Source organism: Bombus bifarius, unplaced genomic scaffold (assembly GCF_011952205.1).
Source record: "Bombus bifarius isolate JDL3187 unplaced genomic scaffold, Bbif_JDL3187 scf7180000008062, whole genome shotgun sequence".
Lineage (NCBI taxonomy): Eukaryota > Metazoa > Arthropoda > Insecta > Hymenoptera > Apidae > Bombus > Bombus bifarius.
The window spans coordinates 362,136-383,169 of NW_022884426.1; the positions used below are offsets into that span (position 1 = coordinate 362,136).

The 21,034-nt window shown below is 32.8% G+C and overlaps 4 protein-coding genes across 5 annotated transcripts; 3 read left to right on the forward strand and 1 right to left on the reverse strand.

Annotated features, from left to right (window-relative positions):
- Window positions 1-268: 268 nt before the first annotated feature.
- On the reverse strand, window positions 269-4,241 carry LOC117208338 (cAMP-dependent protein kinase catalytic subunit 1). Its single transcript, XM_033449441.1, has one exon. The coding sequence runs from the start codon at window positions 3,123-3,125 to the stop codon at window positions 2,064-2,066; it is 1,062 nt and encodes a 353-aa protein (XP_033305332.1). The 5' UTR covers window positions 3,126-4,241; the 3' UTR covers window positions 269-2,063.
- A 3,552-nt stretch (window positions 4,242-7,793) lies between these two features.
- On the forward strand, window positions 7,794-11,074 carry LOC117208349. The gene is made up of 3 exons (XM_033449486.1): window positions 7,794-8,021; window positions 9,332-9,522; window positions 9,712-11,074. The coding sequence occupies exons 1-3, from the start codon at window positions 8,002-8,004 to the stop codon at window positions 9,870-9,872; spliced, it is 372 nt and encodes a 123-aa protein (XP_033305377.1). The 5' UTR covers window positions 7,794-8,001; the 3' UTR covers window positions 9,873-11,074.
- A 780-nt stretch (window positions 11,075-11,854) lies between these two features.
- Window positions 11,855-21,008, forward strand: LOC117208329 (probable ATP-dependent RNA helicase DHX35). 2 transcript variants are annotated; one of them, XM_033449412.1, is made up of 12 exons: window positions 11,855-12,245; window positions 12,545-12,759; window positions 18,040-18,219; window positions 18,356-18,496; window positions 18,590-18,752; window positions 19,025-19,186; window positions 19,291-19,437; window positions 19,578-19,719; window positions 19,821-20,107; window positions 20,211-20,516; window positions 20,596-20,749; window positions 20,841-21,008. In XM_033449412.1, exons 1-12 carry the CDS (start codon window positions 12,215-12,217, stop codon window positions 20,965-20,967), a joined length of 2,055 nt encoding a protein of 684 aa, XP_033305303.1. In that variant the 5' UTR covers window positions 11,855-12,214; the 3' UTR covers window positions 20,968-21,008. The 2 variants fall into 2 exon arrangements, with proteins under 2 accessions (XP_033305303.1, XP_033305304.1); XM_033449413.1 differs by lacking the exons at window positions 11,855-12,245; window positions 12,545-12,759 and adding an exon at window positions 17,255-17,416.
- Window positions 14,094-16,741, forward strand: LOC117208330 (ceramide phosphoethanolamine synthase). The gene has a single exon (XM_033449414.1). The coding sequence runs from the start codon at window positions 15,064-15,066 to the stop codon at window positions 16,138-16,140; it is 1,077 nt and encodes a 358-aa protein (XP_033305305.1). The 5' UTR covers window positions 14,094-15,063; the 3' UTR covers window positions 16,141-16,741.
- Window positions 21,009-21,034: the final 26 nt, after the last annotated feature.

The following is a 21,034-nucleotide window of genomic DNA, read 5'->3' on the forward strand; positions in this document are numbered from 1 at the left end:
TGATTCTCGCGTTCCTTATGTTAACTGGCCGTTGAATTTCATTACCGCCGAGATACGATGCCGTAAAGTATCCCATACGCTCCATCTCGAAAGGAGCTGGTTTTAATGGATTAGAACAAAAAATAAATTAACAAACGCGTCTTTCAGCGATAACACTCTCGCTGTCATTGCTACTGCTGCTGTTCTTCGTTTCGTTATCGTGTCCCTTTGTTCTCCTTCGTTTACATTCCTTTGTTTGTTTTTGTCCCTGGTTTCGTCATTCGTTTTATTTTTTTGGACAGTCTTCTCGCGATCATGTTTTAACACGCTTCTGTATCCCGTTAAATGAAATTTTCACTCCACGTGCACGTACACGCGCAATTTCCTTTGGCCATTTCGCGCGTGTGCGTCGTTCGTTTCTCTTTCCTCTTGCACAAATACAGGATTGTCCATACGTTTACATTTCGTACTAAAAGTGCAGCTCTATATAAAAGATAACGTTGCTTTTTTTGCATACAGCAACTTAAGGCGATATAATTATATACGAATACTCTTATAACGTATCTATGTACGAACGCCGGTGGTCCTCTATTAAAAACGTTCCAAAAATGAATCCTTATTTTGCTCGTACTCCCGTCGATCGCATTTTCACAAATACTCTCATTTTCTCGCTCTTTCTCTCTCTCTCTCTCTCTCTTTCTTTCTTTCTTTCTTTCTCTCTCTCTCTCTCTCTCCCTTTCGTCTCTTCGTTCCTATTTTTCCTGTATCATTTATGCAAGGTACAATATAATTCAACAACGAGCATCTGTAGCCAGTATATAACGAGTATTTTTTTCATTTTTCCTCTTTTAATAAGATTCATAATATGCTATAATAAAGGTCTACCTTTCTCTCTCTCTCTCTCTCTCTCTTTCCCCCCTGTTCTCCCACCCTCTCGTTCTCGCCCTTCTCGATCGATGAAAAACGAGTCATATAAATATTACTTCAGCAAAATAATCGTGTGACGACTAGCTATTATAAATACGGTTCGTATCGTGGCAAAAACTTTTCTCCCAACGAGAATGAAGAGAAAAATGCTCGTAGACAGATAGACAACAATGCACGACATGACAATTAATTGTTGGTGTATTTTATATCCATTTTCTCCCGTCAAGTCCCTTTTTTATAAACTTTGTATGTGCTAAAAGAGGCAGGACGATGGAGTAGAGGGGCGTGGTGTAAAAGGGGGTCGGGGAACATTCATAAAGATTACAAGGACACTAGATGTATGTACAAAATAATTCCGGCAAAACCACGTTTTCCGATATTAATAGTACTTATCGAGAGCAATCTTTACACACGCCGCCTCTAATAAACCGGATAATAAAGCCATCTTAGGGAACACACACATATACGTGTAAATATATACATATATATTTATATATAATAAATAAATAAATATATATATATATATCGTCATTCTCATACGTCAATAATGTCAGTTACTTGGCTGAAAAAAAAGATGTTTCTCTTGTAAAAAGTCGTAGTGGTGACAGTGACTATGAGTGTGAGCACACGCGTACGCGTATGTGTATGTGTGTTTATATATGATATCTGTGTATGCAATATATCGTAATTTTTTCCAATATATTATATCTCTTTTATTTCTGTCAATCTCAATACGTTCAACGACGCCGATTACCGTGTTTCCTTCGTATACTCTTTCCATTTCCGCTCTTCTCAGAAGTCCACAATCACAAAATAAAGCGCAAAATCTGCCATCTGCTTCTTACGTGCTCGTCTTCCTTAGTTTTCTTTCCCTTTCTCGACTCTTCTAAGCCACCTTCCTTCCTCTATAAAACTATTGCATCGAGCGTGCCCGCAAACGCACAGAATCATACACGCGCACGCACACACCTGTATACGCTTTCTTTCTATCTTGCATACATGTAATACATTCTCTCGTTTACACTACTCGCTCCCATCCTCCCGCTCTCTTACTTCATCTATATCCCTCGCCCGAAGAAAAGCGAGCAGCGAGCGACGAACCATCGCGTATGAATGTATACGCGATACGTGTGACCATCTTGAATCAATGTGGGAATTCAAAATTCGGCGAATTCCTTGGCACACTTCTCCGTCAACGAAATCCTCAGCGTCTCCTCCTCGTAGTCATCGAAATTGCTTGTGTCTCCCGGCCCTTTGCATTTTGGTATGAACGGGGCCTCGATTTTCTTTTGGAAGACAGCTATCCAATCGGTACTGGCGAACCACTTGTGACCCTTGATATCGTTTACACCGGCCTTCAGATTACCGTACCTCTTGGTTAGATCGACTTGCAGCAAATTACGTAGTAAGTCTTTCAGATCGGATCCAAAGTGCGAGGGAAATCGTGGCTTTCCGCTCACGATTTTCTCGTAGATTTGAATTGGTTGATCAGCGAAAAATGGTGGATAACCGGCAGCCATCTCGTAGACGAGGACACCGAGCGCCCACCAGTCTACAGCTTTGTTGTATCCTTTGCTGAGAATTATTTCAGGCGCGAGATATTCCGGCGTGCCACATAAGGTCCATGTTCTACCCTGTACCCTTTTGGCAAAGCCGAAATCCGTGACTTTCAAATAGCCCTGTGAATCGATCAACAGATTCTCCGGCTTGAGGTCCCTATAGATTAAGTCGAGGTAGTGAAGGTACTCGAACGCTAATACGATTTGTGCCGCGTAAAAGCGCGAGTGTGGTTCCGAGAAGCGACCAACCTTTCGTAGATGGCTAAACATCTCCCCTCCTGGGACATATTCGAGGACCATGTAAAGATAAGAGTTATCCTTGAAGTGAAACCGTAATGAAACCAGGAACGGGAAGCTAATCGCCTGCAGTATCCTCTTTTCGTTAAGCGTGTGTTCAACTTGCTTAAGTTTCACGACCTTCTGCTTGTCGAGTATTTTCATGGCATAATACTCCCCGGTCGGCTTGTGTTGCACTATCATGACACGGCCGAACGAGCCGGTGCCCAGTGTCTTGATTCGTTCAAAGTCGTCAAGGGCAGCAGTATTTGTAGGGTTTCTTTTCCATTTGTCCTCGAACTCTTTCTTTGCCTTGTCAAGAAACTCCTTGACGCTCTCGGCAGCGTCAACCTTTTTGTTTGCAGTCGCGGCATTGTTGCCCATCTTAGCAGCCGCGCTCGTACACGAGCCTGCCAGGGCTCTACACAGCTCAAGAAGTTCCAGAAGACCGCGTCTTCGTTTTCGTTTTCGTTTGCCCTCTTCCGTAGTCGAGCCTACCACGGCCCTGCCAATCTCCACTCTCTTCAAAATTGTTGCTACCTTCTACTACTTTCCTCCACTATCCGTACTCTCTTCTATCGTCACCGACGATTCGCAACGTTTCTATCCGATACTTGTCAATGCTGGCCCTACAAGACCTATAAACGTCCGAGAGAGCACTCACACTTACGCAAGAACAGGGCACACGCGCGCACTGCACGATGGATACACTCCTACCGATGGCGGACTATCCTTCCCTTTTTTCGCCAGTATTCGATTCACTTAATAACAACCGTACGACTTCTCGCACTCGGTACGAACCTTCGTGGTCCCTTAATTGTACGACAAAGTGAGACCGAGCGATTTCGCGCGGAAAAATGGGTCAGCATTAATCCTCGTCCGCACCTTGCGCCATCTTTCCTGTCAATTGTACTAGCCCGTCGTTGTCGTCGTCTACTAGAGCTGTCTCAGTCTTTCCTTTCTTATCCTTCTCTCTTTATTTCTGCCTTAACTTGTCGCTGTACTCTCGTACACCGCAGCAACTTTCTTTGACGTGTTCGTTCCACTGGTTCGACAAATCAAAACACTAAACACTAGTCGGTTCTCACAGTAATAGTACCGAGTGGCTAAATCGCAACTCAGGAACGACAGTTTGAAACAAGGGTCGAACGGAACTAGAGAATGACGTCGGTTTCGATCGCTCTCAACCCTCGGAACGCTTGCGAAACGTCGTCTGCTCAACTTACGCGACACGCACACCACAAACTTTGACTCGGACGTATTAAATGAACATCGCGAACAAACGTGTATCGCATCTTCTCGCGATAGAAAACAAAGTACGCGCTATCGCACTAAACACACGAATTCTTTTACTATAGTCGCGGACTGATTTTAAGCTCTTAAAGCGAAGCAGGCGGCGATAGCGGAGATAGTCGGTACCGTTCCTAAAGATGGCGACGCGGCTCACTCCGCTTGTTCGTTCGGGATTTCGCACGGATGCGAAAATGACGAAGTATCGCTCTACGAAGCGAGAGAGCTACTGTAATGCTCAGATCGGATATTGCTTCCACTTATCGCCGATAGATGTAGCATTGGAAGGTTTAACGACTTCCTCGATCAGTGCTGCCACCAAACGAAAGCGTCAACGTACTTTCGATTCAAAGTAAACTCGTTCTTGCTTCCAAATCCTCAAGGTTTTCGTACATACTGAATCACGAAATGTTTCGGACAACTGCTTGTGTCGCTATTTCAATGGGGAATGTGATTCTCTGAGTCATCGCGAAAACAGTTACGATATCTTGTGAATTATCTGTCGAACTTATCATTGAAGTTCATCCATTTAATAATACTAATTATTAACTTTTAAATTCTTATATTAGCTTGATTAAATTCTATGGTTACCATGTAAACTTAAGGTTCGTTCATTGTACTAAAACTTCAGTGATGTCATCATATATATTTTATAAAATTTTTTATTATTTTTACAAACTACGTATTATAGTTTTATGATATTGATATTTGTAGTAAAGATAGAAGCCTGCTTGTCTTAATGTGTTAAGCTATTTTTACTCGCTCGGAATTGATATACGTATTTTTTAATAATCTAAAACAACTGCAAGGTTACGACTACGTTTTTATCATTGTATTTAGTGTATTTTACTTAACTAATATAATCTATATTATAGTTATTTTGCTATAAACTAATCTTACGTTGCGTTTACTATTAATTTGGTAGTTTCATGGTTATTAATAATAATCGACCTGCTTGTGGTATTGAACCGTGGTACGCACACGGAAGGTTGAACACTCGCTGACCTGTGATAATCCTTTGGCAATTAGTTTCTAACTGTAGGTAGGCATATAGGCACAATTTTAGAGCGGTAGATACGGTCGAGAAAGCTAGGTGGAGTCGGTGGGGGACGGGACGAACCGGTTACGATCGAGTCAAAAAGGTACGACCAGGTCAGGCCTTTCGGATATATACAGTATTTTTGTGTACAGCCCTAGTGCATTGCACATCAGACTAGACAGAGATGACAAAAGACACGTCCATCGAGGTTGCAATCGGATGCGTTACTTATATTAACTTTAGTTTGTTTCTACCCTATGGGATGCGCGCGACCACGCGTTCTATTGATTCCATGACCCGAAGCTGAAAGTGGTGTGCCAATTTGTGGAAGGAAAGTAGAATCGACTCTACTATATCTTGAATACTCTTTTCGAAAAATTGTATATACAGTATACTTTAGTAAATTTGAACCCCAAATGATGTTAATCTATTAAAAGACTGAATATTTAATACTAAAAAAAAACACTATCTACATATAAATTACAAAAATGGTGTATATATTGGTATAAAATATAAAAAAAAGCGTATATAAATAATTGTTACTTTCGCATGTGTGTATGTTTAATACTTTTGAAATGTCTCGTTTCCTTCGTTTTGCTTCTTGACACTTTCTAATGCACAAAGAAAATAACGAAACAAACGTAATAGGCAAAATAGTATATAGCGTGGTGAGTAAGAACGCATCAAGAAAAGTGGGAATTTAGTCCAGCGAAATGAAAATTTAGATGCGTGGATGCTATCTTTAGTTTGACACTGCAAAGCCAGTGGAAATATAGGTTACTGTCATCGAAATAGCTTGTGGCTGAACACTTCCACTGACCCACTAAACGAAATTTAATTTTATCAAGTAATACTGCATGTCACCAACTACATGGTTATTTTCGTTAATAAAATATCTTGAAACATTAAGAAAGTTCTATAGTAGTTGCCAATATATATATGCATGTATCATGAAGAAATTTGCTTATTAAAATAACTTTGTTAGAAAAGACAAAAATGTACATATAAAGATAAATCCAGTTCACAACGTTTTGAACAAAGAAAAAAAGACATATGTATATATATATCGTTTCTTTCCTATGTAAATATCGTGCATTTATTTGTTCCATATGTAACATAAATAAAAGTGCACTTGAAACACTTTCCTTTTGGAAAGTTTCATTGAAAACCTAACTCAATCTGATATAAATGTGTCTTCAAGGTTTTACCGTGTAAAGGATATTCAAAAAGAAGCATCTGCTTTGCACGTCTTCACCTGCATCGTCTATAGCAGCTGCTTGGTGTTATCTTCGTGCTTACGTAGACCTCTGGCACGTGGCATGTTCGGTAGGACAAAAAATACATTTCTTAACAGACTAAACTAACACGTTTGCATGATTTTTGCAAATATGAAGATTGATAAATCATCGAATATTCGTTTTTATAGATAAGATTATCAGAAGGAAGACGATTCTTTACCTTCGTTTTCGAAATTATTACATCTCGATGTAAGTATAGGATAGATTATTGTATTCAAACTTTCTGCAGTGTGATGGAATAAATTTTGAAAACGAATTTAACATCTACTTCTTTCTCATTTATAGAAAAAAATAAAATATATTTATATATGTATATATAATCATATATAAAAGTAATAATTATATTTCTCTACACTAGGTAATGAGATATCGATATATATAAATATGTATTAATTTTTATATGTGTATGTACATCTATATATATATACTAGCATACACATAGTATCTAATGTATGCATATTGTGTATCATAAGGGCATTTAGAGTGTCATCATGAGTTAAATTACACCTCTGATAAAATGCCCGTAAGACTTTTAGAACTAACGTCGCAATAAAATAATACTGTAGCGAACAGGAAATGTAATCTTTTACTATTTTATGGCTAAAAGCAACCTGTAACATGGACGTAAATACAGCAGAGCCTTTTAGACGGGTGCGTGGATCAACCTGAAAGCATCGCGCACCTTTTAATATACACCGGAAATAGAACCATACGCGAAACTTCTAGAACTTTCTGCACCTTGCTTCCGTTTATATCTTATATATTATCCATAGTATACATTAAATTTCATTAGAATCGAGCTAATATCTTAAATCATACATAAGATTTAATAGACATTATTTTGAAAGTGATGCGGGACAAAATACATGTTTCTCAAACAATACAACGCTAGCGCCGGAAGTACGGGGATTTTTTACGAGCTTCGTAAGACATGATCCAATTGGCTAGTGTGTTATTTGGAGGGGCATTAACAATGCGGTAGTGGCGAAGCTACCACTACCATGAACCTAAAACCACATAATCATTGACAGATTTAGATAAATGTATTGTACTTCACATGTGTCGTATTTTTCATTTGAAAGAAAATAAAACTAATACCATAATTAATTACTTGCATTCCATATTATTTGTGATCCACAGGCATTTTTCGAAGAAATTTCATTGAACCATGATTCATGATTAAAATATAGCGGCAAATTATTTATACGTATTCTAAGGTCATATTCGTCGGAAAATAAACTGAGATTAATAAGTACCATTGATATTATTTACTAAACATATTGCAGTAATTCTTTGCTCTTCTGTGAAAGAATTATATATCAACGATTTCTAGTCATTTTAAAATTATATTTACAACGAATAGTTTAATAAGGGACCGAATCGTGCGCCATCTGTAAACGAGCGGGAAAGAAAAGTGTTTGAAGGCCGCCGGCCTGCCGGCCGGACCGAGTAACTCGGGTCTTGGGCGAATCAGTGTGCGAGTCTCTCTGCCATTTGCGCGTCGGTACGCGACTACGCGGCAGTGGTGATACCAGAATTCTACGTCTGCTTACCGGTGCGTAAAAAACGCAGGCCTTATTAAGTGCGTTTTGTATCTAAGTGCTTTATCGATCACACGATTAAATTGATCAGCATGGCGGATACAGAAGCTAAGTAAGTACTACAGATTTTTTTTATTGATCTATCGTAAGGAAATCACACGTTTTCACTGAATGCTTTTGTTATGTTTCTTTGCTGGATACAGTAACGGCTGGTCAACAATGCTTTATAATCCATATTTTTTACTTATCTGTTTTAAACGATTCAAGTTTGAAGTCGATTCTCTTGTTTTGATAACTTTATTTGTATCGCAATTGTTTGTGTACTTTTGAAAGCGTACGTAGTTTGTACAGTCACGAGAAAGGGACCACAGTGGAGGAAGAGGGGATGCTCTCTCTCTACGTGATATTCTCAGCTTGATTCGTAAGGCGCGTTACGTTCTCAGGATTACCTGCTTTTGCCATGACATGTGCTCTACTTGTAGAGTCGCTTTTCTGGCGGTATCGTTTACCCTTTTATTTTCCCCACTTGTAGCTTCAGTTATACGAGACATGCGATAAGAAACTACAACGCGTGTTCGTCTATTATTAATATTTATTTTATGAATATTTTAATCGTAAAGACCCCAGTTATTTGTTATCTATGAATCATTCGATATTTTTGCGAATATAATGGATAAACGTGACTGCAAATTAAAATAAAATATTTTATAATGCGTTAAATTGTAATTTTTCAATATTAACAATAGTTCGAACATTTTTATATAAACACATAGAATGTTGATTACGCATGTATAAAAAGAACTCTCGCTCTCTCTAGAAATATTTTGCGGATGATTGTACACGTATCACCTTAAAAAGAAAATGGACAACGTATCGATCTGTTCTCCCTTACCGACTAAATGTCAGGAATACTCGCATTTTACTTTTTACTAAACATTTCTAAGAAAAAATACATAATATTTGTAATAATAAACATCAGTAATATTTAGGTTTATTTAAGTTCCGATAATATGGGAATAAATACATATGTAACATTGATGTATATATTACGGTCCACGAACATCCACGGTTTGCCGCGCCGAAACAGTCTGTATGTATTGCGTACGTATACGTGTGTAACGTTCTGTTGAAAGGAGTATGTTGCGGGAAGGGGGAGACGAAAGCAGGATAATATTAACATCGGTAGGTGCCGCTACGGTTGGCGTCCTATCTCTATTTCTTTTCCTTGTCATTCCATCTCTGTCTGTAGCTATAAAGTTTAGCCGCTCTAAAGAATCACGTATCATGATAGAATAAGTATTTCATTCATACGAATATGAATGTCATGGATATTTTCAGTACAGAATATATTACATATTCTGTTTTACTTTATATGAATTATTTTAAAATTAATGTAGGCACATAATATATCTCAATTTTTAGAGACACCAAAGTTGTTACAACCCCAGAAAAGAAAGTAGTGGAGGAAGAAAAGAAAACTGTTCAAGAAGTTGACGAAGATTCAAAAGCATCTGAAAATGGAGATGCCAAAGAAACCAAAGAAAATGGCTCGAACGAGGAAAAAGAGTTAGAGGAGAAAGAAGTAGAATCAACAGAAAATGGGGATTCTACAGGTAATATCATGAAAATTACAACAAAAAATTTTTTAATTTGTGATTAAATACTTAATATGTTCAATTGTATGCATATTAATAATTATACTAAGAGTAAACTATATAAGTAGTTAATATATTATTAATGACTGTAGAAAATGCAACTTACATTTATAAGAATAATATTAAAATGATTGATTCTATTCGTAGATGCTCCCATTGATAGTTGTTGTATAAAGAGGAAATCAACGACTTTGAGTGAAACAACGGAAGAAGCTGCCACTGATGGTGCCAGTCCTGAAAAAAAAACAAAACTTGATGAGAAGAGTGCTGAAACGGAAAGCAATGGAGAAGCAGAAGCTACGGCCTAATATTTTTTATGTTAACTGCAGATTTAATCTATAGATGCAATTTTAAGCTAACTGACAAGTCAGAACACCTAAAATTTGTTATCCATGCATCGTCATGGTAGACGAGCATTAAAAACGAAAATTTCAATATTGTATTAATGACTTTTTGTGTTCAGACATTTTATGTGTGTTTATTGCAACCATTTTTATGTCTTTGATTGGCAATAGTATATATCCATAACATCATTACAAATTACCATCTTAGATGACTACCATTCATGTTTCCTAAGTTCTCCATTGACGTCCATACATTACACGTGTATACACACAGATTTAATCTTACAAAATGAGGAGATTACAAATAATATAAATAATATATTTCTGATACGTAAAAGTAGATGATAGTGTGGTGCTTGAGAATGATATTTGTACGAAGATGTTTCATATATAATTCTCATTCTTTCTGATGCACAGACATATGTTAACACTTTATATCGAAGATGGAAGAAACAATATTTGTTTGCAAATCAAAATACATTCCTAAAATACCTTAAAACTCACCCAGTGTTCATTAGTATTTTTTGACGAAAGGTGTAAAACGAATCCTATTTGTGAATTCTTACAAATACTTGTTTCACACATGTATGTACATATATAATTTGACGTTCACCAAACGCAAAACAGAAATTACACAAATTGTAAAGTGTGTGAGTGCGCTGACGTTAATACAATATATAGTTTAAATGATTTGCAATTAAAATTTAAACTACATTTAATAAAAAAAGATATATATACTATTACTCAATCATCAGAATTATCGAAATACTTAATATATGTAATAACTTGTATGTACAAAAAAATACTGGTGAGCAAAAAACATGTAATGTTATTTGCAATAACAGCGACGGAAAATACTATACTAACAGTTTTACTTTAGTGAAAAGTTGCATATCAAAAGTTTGAAGTTTATGCGTGAATAAAATAATATAATAGCATACTTTTAAACACAATATGATAAGTGCAAAATTAAAAGCAATCTAGTGTATATGTACCAATATAACCAATTGATTAATAATGTTAAACACGAAGATGTTACTATATCATCATTAGTCTTCTTTAGTTACTATCTAGTACAAATTGTTCTCATATAAAGTATGATAAAATCAGAATAACTCTGTAATATTATTTCTTACATAATAAATATTACATGTGAATTGGCAAAATTGTATAAAATTATATTAAAACATATCCAGGGACAAGATAAAATTAATTAAAACGCAATGTTATTATATTTGTGTTAGATTTCTATATTCTTATAATTTACACAAAATACGAGATGGTTGTTATTAAGAAAACTATTTGTGTACAAAGTAATATATCTATCTTTGTATATAATATTGCAATTTATATATAATTCAATAAAAAATTATTTACTATCAGTTTACAGAACCTGAAAAATTTTAACATAATACATTAAAGAATTTTTTTGTACTATTTGTATTTTGATTTCACATACATGATATACATATTTCTATATACATGTACATATAATGTCATATATCCCTATTGATTTTAAATCTAAAGGAACCATGTATAATTTCCATGTTTATTATTTCATTTACTTTAATACTATGTATTTATATTATATCAACTGAAATATTATATTCATGTTTTCCTATATTAGGTCTTCAATTTTTTTTTATATATTGTTGGTCCAGTTTAGAATTGAAATAAAATTAAATAATTTGCTGAAATATATGTATGTGTGAGGGTATGAAATTGAAATTTCTGATTCAATCAATTCAATTAAAAATAAAAAATATTTCCTACCAAGCGGATTTTTTCCTGCTGTTTATATAGCTAAATAATATAAAATATAATAATTATAAATATTCTTATAGTTAGAATTGTTTAAATATTTTTAAATCACATACAGTGTCATCTATAGGAAAATTACAGTTTAAAGGAATATGACAGGTGTGAGAAATATGTATATACTGCATTGTTCGTAAGTGTCGTTATCAATTCCAATGGCATAGAGGCAAGAGAAGTACTGCATTATATCGCTCATCGTCATGCGTTGCTATATTGCTTTATTTGTATCTGACACTTTCAGCCAATACGCATGTTTATCTTTATGATTGTGTTGAGTCTATCGGAAATAACCAATTAGGTCCGCATTCCTTCCGTCTGTCAACGTACCAGTAACGCATTATGTGTATTTACTTACATATATATCGGGCGGTAAAATAGTTGTGTTTATTTGAATTGTGTGATTATTATGTAAATATAAGAGTTTATAATCTGGTGATATATTTGACAACTAATTTTATCTCGTTGTATTGTTTACATAATTATATAAAATGAATACAAAACCGACTTTTTCTAAACCTGGTAAGTACAATTGTTTTTGAACATATCCGTACAAACATGTAAAAGCATAATGTTTACTCTTTTTTTATTTTTATTTCCTAATATTGTATTCTTTTTAATTATAACTGATTTAAAAGTAGTATTATACGCTGACATTATCATATGTTGTAAAACTTATTCTTACATATATATATAACAATTGTATGACATAACCTATTGAACTTATGAATTTTGTACATATATGTGCCTTATTTCCATATGTTTATATATATTATATCGAGAAAAATTTTATATTCATCTGATAATTTTTTTAATTACAGGTGATAGTATGTGGCAAGAGGATAAACCAGATACAGAAGCCCATTCGTCCACACAATTTGTATACAATGCTCATCATTCGCTTGCACTTAATATGCAACGTCAACGATTGCCTACATTTAAGTATAGAAGTCATATTATATACTTACTGGAAAAATATCAAACATTAGTCTTAATCGGTGAAACTGGATGTGGAAAGAGTACGCAGTTACCTCAGGTATGCCTTTATTTTAAAGGAATTATATTATAATATAGGGAGGTGAAATTTAAATAAATAACATTGTGATGATATGGATTTTATTGTATGTAGTAATGTAATTCTACATGAATTTATGATATAAAATATAATGTAACATATACATATATAACATATTTGCTGTTGCCACTTATATAATCTTTTACAGAGTTATACATATTTCAAACATGCACTTATAAAAATTGGGATATTCTCAATATGTCATAATTAAATTTTTCTTGCTTATTTTTTAAATTTTATGTAACATTTAAAGTAGTTGTGTAATATTTTTGAGTGAGAGTTCTGATTTTTTTGATTGAGAGTATGAATATACATGATTTTCCAAATAACTTAATTGATTGTTTTTCATATACATAAGATGACTCGTTTTGAATCTATAAACGTAAATTACTCGTACACCATCTGATGTAAATACATAGTTTTTCTCTGTATACGGACACATAAAGCTCATACGAAGATGACACGTTTTTGTATTACCTATATACCATATACCTATATACCATATTACCTATATACCATATTAACCTATTTATATCGAAAAATCACTAGTTTAGCAGATATCTTAACTTTAATATGTCAAATATAATGTATGAAAGACAAGGAAAGACGCGGAGCGGTATTCTTATGTTTACGTTGTCCTTGTTTATGCGTTGTCTTCAAAAGAACTACTTACACCAGCTTATGGCTCCTTCGAAACCATTCACTTCTTATCTGAGCTATTTTTTTATACAATTGATACATTGTTGTAGGAGTAATTTGCGTATATAAATTAAAATCGGTCACTCTGTATATACAGAGTGTTATTGAACTGGTACTACAAACCGAAAGGAAGTGAATCTACATGAAAAAACAAGTCAAATATATGTAATAAGATCCTTTCATAAGAATTACATTCTTTTTTTTCCGAAAAAAATAAATTTGAAAATTTATTATGCGCGTGTACCAAGATAGCTCTTAACTAAACATATGCAAACTCTATTTTCTTGAAAACGAGGCTTGAAACAAAGAAATTTTATTTTAAAATGTATCGTGTACGCATATTTAGTTCATGATTAGTTAAGTTTAAGCATATTTGACAAATTTTTTAATTCAATTTTCTCGAAAACTGTGCATTATATGACAAAATTTTATTCTATATATTTTTGACTTTACTTTTCATGCATTTATCTTCTTTTGGTTTGTACCATCTGTTCAGTAACACCCTGTATATTATATTTACTTATTTAGGATTTCATTTACATGATATATGTACAAATATCATAAAAATGTTATTTATATATAATATATATATAATAGAAATTTTGAGTAATATATAAACTCGCGCACGCGCACAGATGAAGATCTTGTTGTATCGCCATTCTGTTGTGGTCAAACAAATTCGACAGTACATCATCATCTTTTCAAATTGTAATGTGTGTTAGTCAAATTTTTCGAGAACTGTACTTTTCATAATAGTTATACCTAATAACTTAGTGAATAATAATGTGTCGTAAAAAAAAATATCATGGAATAACAATTTTTATAGTTCGCTATTTTGTTATCGAACAATTAAAAAAAGAAATTATCTGACAACAGTGCGATTGAAATATTATTATTATGAGAGAAACTCATGCTATTTTGATAAATAACGTGATAATGTATTAAATAAGGTATTTGAAACGTTTTCCAACACCAAACGTTTTCCAAAAAAATATACCGGCATGGTATCAGTTAATCGATCAAAATAGTATATTCGGAATCTGCAGATTTCATCTAGCCATGTGTAGTCACGGCACACTGATCCGTGTCCCATGAATACGTCGTCCATGAATATTGCAACATTATTAACAATGGAGCAAAGTACTGTTAATTATTATGATAATTCCACTGTACTCGTAATCCTGCAAAAAAGTATGGTACAAAAATCATCGTAATCAAATTAGTAACGTGATGAGTTTGAAAGTTGAAAGACTGTATTTTTTATTTGCCATACACAATTCATTATATCGAAAAAGTGAATATCACAATAATATTATTGCTTCAAAATAATAAACGAACGTGTTTTTTTATTCGTGTTATATTAAAGAAGTATCTATAATAAAATTACTGAGCAATGAATTTATTGCTAATATTTAATAGCAGTGTGCATTTACATTAACTACATATCTCTAATATATTTGGATCTATTATAAAGAAAGAAAGTGATAATATAACATAAGGAACATGTTATAAAGATATAACAATATATTTACCAATTTATACAAACGTGCCAAATTTATATACAAAATGTTTGGTTCAACAACTCTAGTAAGCAGGTCATTCCTAGCAATTTTGATATTAATGACATTATACTTCCTTGGAATGGATCTTCTATTGTATTCTAGAACACAAAATTATGATATAAGACCTATATCAAATGGTACACAATATGTTTCAATCATACCTTGTGATTTTAATCCATTGTGTACAGTGACTGTAAAAGGATTAATGCTTGATCATCCAAATCATTTTCTCTTGAGTCCTCTTGCAGCTATCATGGATGATCTATTGCATATAAGCAGTTCTTGGATATGGGTGACACCAAACACAATCAGTTGTTTCCATGTATTAATAGCAGTGCTGGCTGGTAAATGTGTTTCCAATGATTCGTTGTCTTATAGACGTTTAGGTGTAATACTGTTTCAAGCAAGAACATGGTTGGATGATTTGGATGGACATGTTGCTAGAAAAAGAGCAAATATTAATGGTGAACGATCAGACATTGGCTCATCTGGTTACATTATCGATGGTATTTGTGATGCTTTTGGATGTGTTGCTTTTATTATTGGCTTATATCAATTTCTTGCTCGTAACTCAAGTAGACGTGGAGGTTACGATAAGCTACCACAACTTCCTGTATCTTCAGTTTTGGAACCTGGAAATGTAACTTTGAAAACTTCAAATGCAGCACTTCGTAACATATTACTTATAACCGTCCATTTGTTCCTCAGCAGTGCCGCCTGGAATCGATATATATATTTATATCAAGATCTTCTTGAGACTGAATATAGAACAACACCGATTAGTAGAGAACATTTTTATGCTAGACAAACAGCTATATTTAGAAGTTTATCCTTTACAATAATAACCCTTTGTTGGAAATTTTTGAATTTTCATGCTGTCATGGATTACTTGCTTTTGGCAATATTTTTTGATCGTATGCGGGAGTATATTAGACTTGTAAAGTGGTCTTTATATGTTCTTGTATTATTACTTGTTTATGTAACTGAATTTCATTATTTACGGGCCTATACATACATGCAAGATGTACCATCATTGATTGATGAAGAGATATCTTCATCTGATGTCTACATTCAAGGATGACAGTGTGAATCTTGGAAAGCATTGTTTTCTACTATTTGTTACTGGTGATATAATGACTAAGATGACTATTGTACACTGAAATTTGCAAATTTGTCTACGAAAGCAATATGTTGATAAAATTTTTTGTATTTTCTATTTTTCTGCATGTATTTTATATACACAGCAGACTGATGTATAAAAAAATGTGTATAACCCCTTAAATGATAAGGTAATAATACTTTATTACGAATTAGCTTTATAAAATATATGATATGTTAATGTTCTATTATAAACAAAATTTTCAACAGTAATTTTCCTAAATTATTTGTAGATCGTAATATGTATTAGTTCACATGTTGCTCTTTTAGATAAACATAATTATTAGTAATAATTAATACTGATTTACATCACTAAATATTTAATAATACATTTGTCTTCCTAGTTAAGCATTTATATAATATGTCTCAATTTCATATTTGTAGAATATGGTTATTAAAATATATTGATTAATTGTCATAGATTATTGATTTTGGTGGTATTGCTGTGATGTTCGATATTATTGGAATACTTGGGGATAATGTTAATATCTACTTATACGATAATAAACAATAACTTACACATACTATTGAAAAATAATGATGGACCTTAGCGTAAATTTTCATAAAATGTTTTCATAAAATGTCAAACCTCATAAAATGTTTTTAGTATGTTTTTTATACCTGTACTTCAAAATATCGCATATTTTGACTCATTATTATATGCAATAATATTGTATATATGCAATAAAATTGTATTATATGCATAACATAAATATGTATTTATATTAAATATAAGAGTTAAGTAATATATATTGATACGTGATAATTATTAACACAAAGTGCATCAAAGTATATAATTTTATACTTTTTATTTGTAATAATTAACAACTTCTTGCCTTTATCCGTATTTCTAGCGTGATCCAGTGTCGTGAGTTACCTAATTAAAGTACTTGTAAGTTTGCCGAAGTCGAAGTAAATCGTTATAACAAGCTTTCAATAAAATCCGATATAAATATGACATTAAACCACAAAGACGTAATACATGTAATATTCCGCCGTTACCGATGTGCGCAAGATTAAAGCTGGTAGTAGATTTCAGAGAATAGAACTTCACGTTGAACTTGGAAAACGATCAGTGCATTCAACAGTGTACTAATCAAGTTTATGTGAAATATAACTTTTGCTTATCTGACATATGGTGTTACTTTACTTAGCCTTAGTCATTCTGCGATAAGAGTATCAATTGATTTTTATGTTAGGTAAAGTTTTATAACTATCGAATATTACGTAATAACACATCAATGTCTATTACAAAACTTTTTGTCTAAAATAAATGCAGAACAATAGTTTATTTATATTGAGGCAATTTACTTTTTATAGTTTTCGCAAAATGTATTTCGTATCTATTTGGTAGTTCCCCTCAAATATGAGGAGAATTACATTATTAGATAAAATAAAATCGTATTAGTATTTTCAAGAATATAAATGTAATATTGGATTTTTTCGACATTCATTACATATTTCTTTATTATGCATTTATCATTATTCGTATTACTCATATCATATCATTCATCATTTTATTATTATTATCATTATTATCTTAGAATGTTTCCAGTATCAATAAGCGTTTATTTTATCTTTTACTGTTTCTTTTGTATTTATTATTAATAGTTGATATTTGTTTTATAAAAATTATTAGAAGCAATAAAATTTTGATAAAAAATCAATAAAATTTCGGTATTCCTAAATCATAAAATGTTTAGTATATTTTCTTAATGTACTAAACGTATATTACTATAATATTCAATTAATTACAAATGTACATATATTTATTTTTATGAATTGCATACATAGGAAGTTTTATTTTCTAAAATGATTACAGTATCTTCTTGAAGCAGGATGGTGTACAGATGGGAAAATGATTGGCATCACGGAACCAAGAAGGGTCGCGGCTACATCTTTATCTAATCGTGTTGCTGATGAACGCAATTGTATTTTAGGCACCGAAGTTGGTTATTCTATACGTTTCGATAATTATACGGATGAAACGACAAAGATCAAGGTATTATTTTAGACGTTAATTGAAGCAGCAAAGAAAATAATAAATTAAAATAATAGAGAATTTTAATTATCAGAAAACTAAAAAATAATAAATGTTAAATGAAGTCAGTAATTATATAAAATTATATTATTGATAGTATATGACAGAGGGAATTCTGCTTCGTGAATTAATGAGCGATCCTTTGTTGACAAGTTATTCTGTAATCGTGGTGGATGAAGTACATGAAAGGACCCTTCTTACGGATATTATTATGGGACTTCTGAAAAAAATAATCCGGGTAATTGAACATTGTAAATTCATAAACATTTAATTTAATTTAAGTCTAAGTAAAAGATATACTAATTATCATGAAAAATTTGTTTTATTTTAGAAACGAAAAAGTTTACGAATTGTCGTTTGTTCCGCTACGGTCGATGCAGAACAGCTTCGAGATTTTTTCAATACAAATACAACGAAGGATTCCGCAAAAGATACTGCAATTATACTTACCGTCGAAGGTAGACTTTATCCAGTGGATGTATTCTACATTACAGGTATATCTATATATATACATATATAAATACATCACATCATTCTATAAATAATACGTTAGGTCAATTGATAAATAAAGCAATTGGTTTACAATTATTAATCATCAATATCTTTTTCTTGTTTTCTACAATGATTTTTTACTTGTTTCCTAATGTTCCAATTTTTTAAACATGTTTTTTTATCTCCGTTTCGAGTTTTTGTAATATATATATTACCTATGCGACGTCTTATAATTATGTCATGAATATGTTCTCATTTTTGTATTTTATTTTAGAGCCAGTAGCTAATTACGTGACCAGTGTCATAGATACTGCTTTGAAAATTCACGAAAATGAAGAACCTGGTGATATTCTAGCGTTTCTTACGGGTTTGGACGAAGTAGACCAAGCAGTTTCTCTTTTATCAGAGCATGCAAAGCTCATAAAGGAAGGCAAGCGTGAGTAGAATACGGAATGATACCCTCGTCATCATTGTCCTGTTATATAACTGTCCGAAGTTTAAAATAGATCTTATCAGTGCCTTTGTATTGTTCTTTTTCAGAGAAACTTTTACCTCTGGCTATGTACGGATCTCTTCCGAACTCAGAACAACTGAAAGTATTTTGGAGGGCTGCCAAAGACACTCGTAAAGTTATCGTAGCCACGAATATTGCAGAAACATCTATCACTATTCCAAATATTGTTTATGGTATGAACTCAATAAAACATCGATTTTGTTAGTTGTATTCTAAATAAAATATTCCTATTTTTTATTGTTATTGTTTAAATATACATATAAGACTTTATATAAAAAAATTCAGTTTAAACAAGATTGAAATTTTTATCTAGTTATTGATTGTGGCTTTGTAAAAGTTCCATGGTATGAGGCTGAAACTCAGACAAATTCTCTCGTAATTGTTCCTGTGTCCAAAGCATCCGCGAATCAACGTGCTGGTCGAGCGGGTCGTGTCCGAACAGGGAAAGCATATAGGTATACAATATGTGTAAATGTTTAAATTATTTAAAAATTTAATAAAAATTTATTTGTTGGTTTATATTTTCATATTTTGCAAAGTTTTATCTAAAATCTAGATTGTACACAAAGGAAGCATACTCAGAACTATTTGAGGCAACGCCACCAGAAATGCAACGCTCGGATTTAGCACCGGCGATCTTACAATTAAAAGCTTTAGGAATTGATAATGTATTAAGATTTAACTTTCCTTCTGCTCCACCAAGTAAAAATCTTCTTACTGGGCTGGAATTACTTTATGCACTAGGAGCAATTGACAGTAATGGAGAATTAACGACACCATTGGGCGTAACAATGGCAGAAATGCCATTGGAGCCTGTTTTGGCAAAATCTCTTATAGTATCAGGTAAAGTTTAATGAACAGACTTGATTCCTCATAAATTTTCCATATAAATCACCGAAAATTATTTTAAATAATTTATTATGTAATTAGCTTCTACCCTACGCAGGTGAAATGGGATGTTCCGAAGAATTATCAACGATTTTAGCTATGCTTCAAGTACAAAATGTTTTTGTAAGACCTGCAGGAGGCCAAGCTGCTATAAAAGCAAGAATAGCGCATAGAAAATTCGAAGTTGAGGAAGGAGACTTATTAACGTTGCTGAATGTATATACTGCTTATGAGAAAAATAGAACACTTAGTTGGTGTCAAAAACAGTTTCTTAATAACAAAGCTTTACGCAGAGTTACGGAAATTCGAACGCAAATGCATTCTATGATGAAGAAATTAGATATACCGTTGGTTTCGGCTAATGGTAAATTAAACTAAATTTTATTGTTTTATATATAGTATGAATTATAAAAATTTTCTGATAATAGCTCATTTCCTTCAAGGAAATTTACAACAAATTCTAAAATGTATAACTGCTGGACTTTTTCCGAAAGCAGCGTACTTGCATTATACTGGAGTATATAAAACAGTACGTGGAAATAAGGATTTGTACATACATCCAAATAGCTGTTTATATACACTTCAGCAACCTCAATGGTTTGTACATCAACCTTAGTGTAACATCTTGTATATTTCTATAATAACGCATGTACATATCATACTAAATTTTTGTTTTTTCTTTTTCAAGGTTACTATTTTATGAAGTTTTACAAACAAACAAAACGTATATAAAGGACATAACTGTGATACAACCAGAATGGTTATTAGAATTAGCGCCTCATTTTTATGAAAAAACATCTCTTAATCCTATTTAATATAATTTTTGTATGTACATACTTAAAATAATAATGCGGTAAAAAAAAGAACGAAAGTCTATTTAAT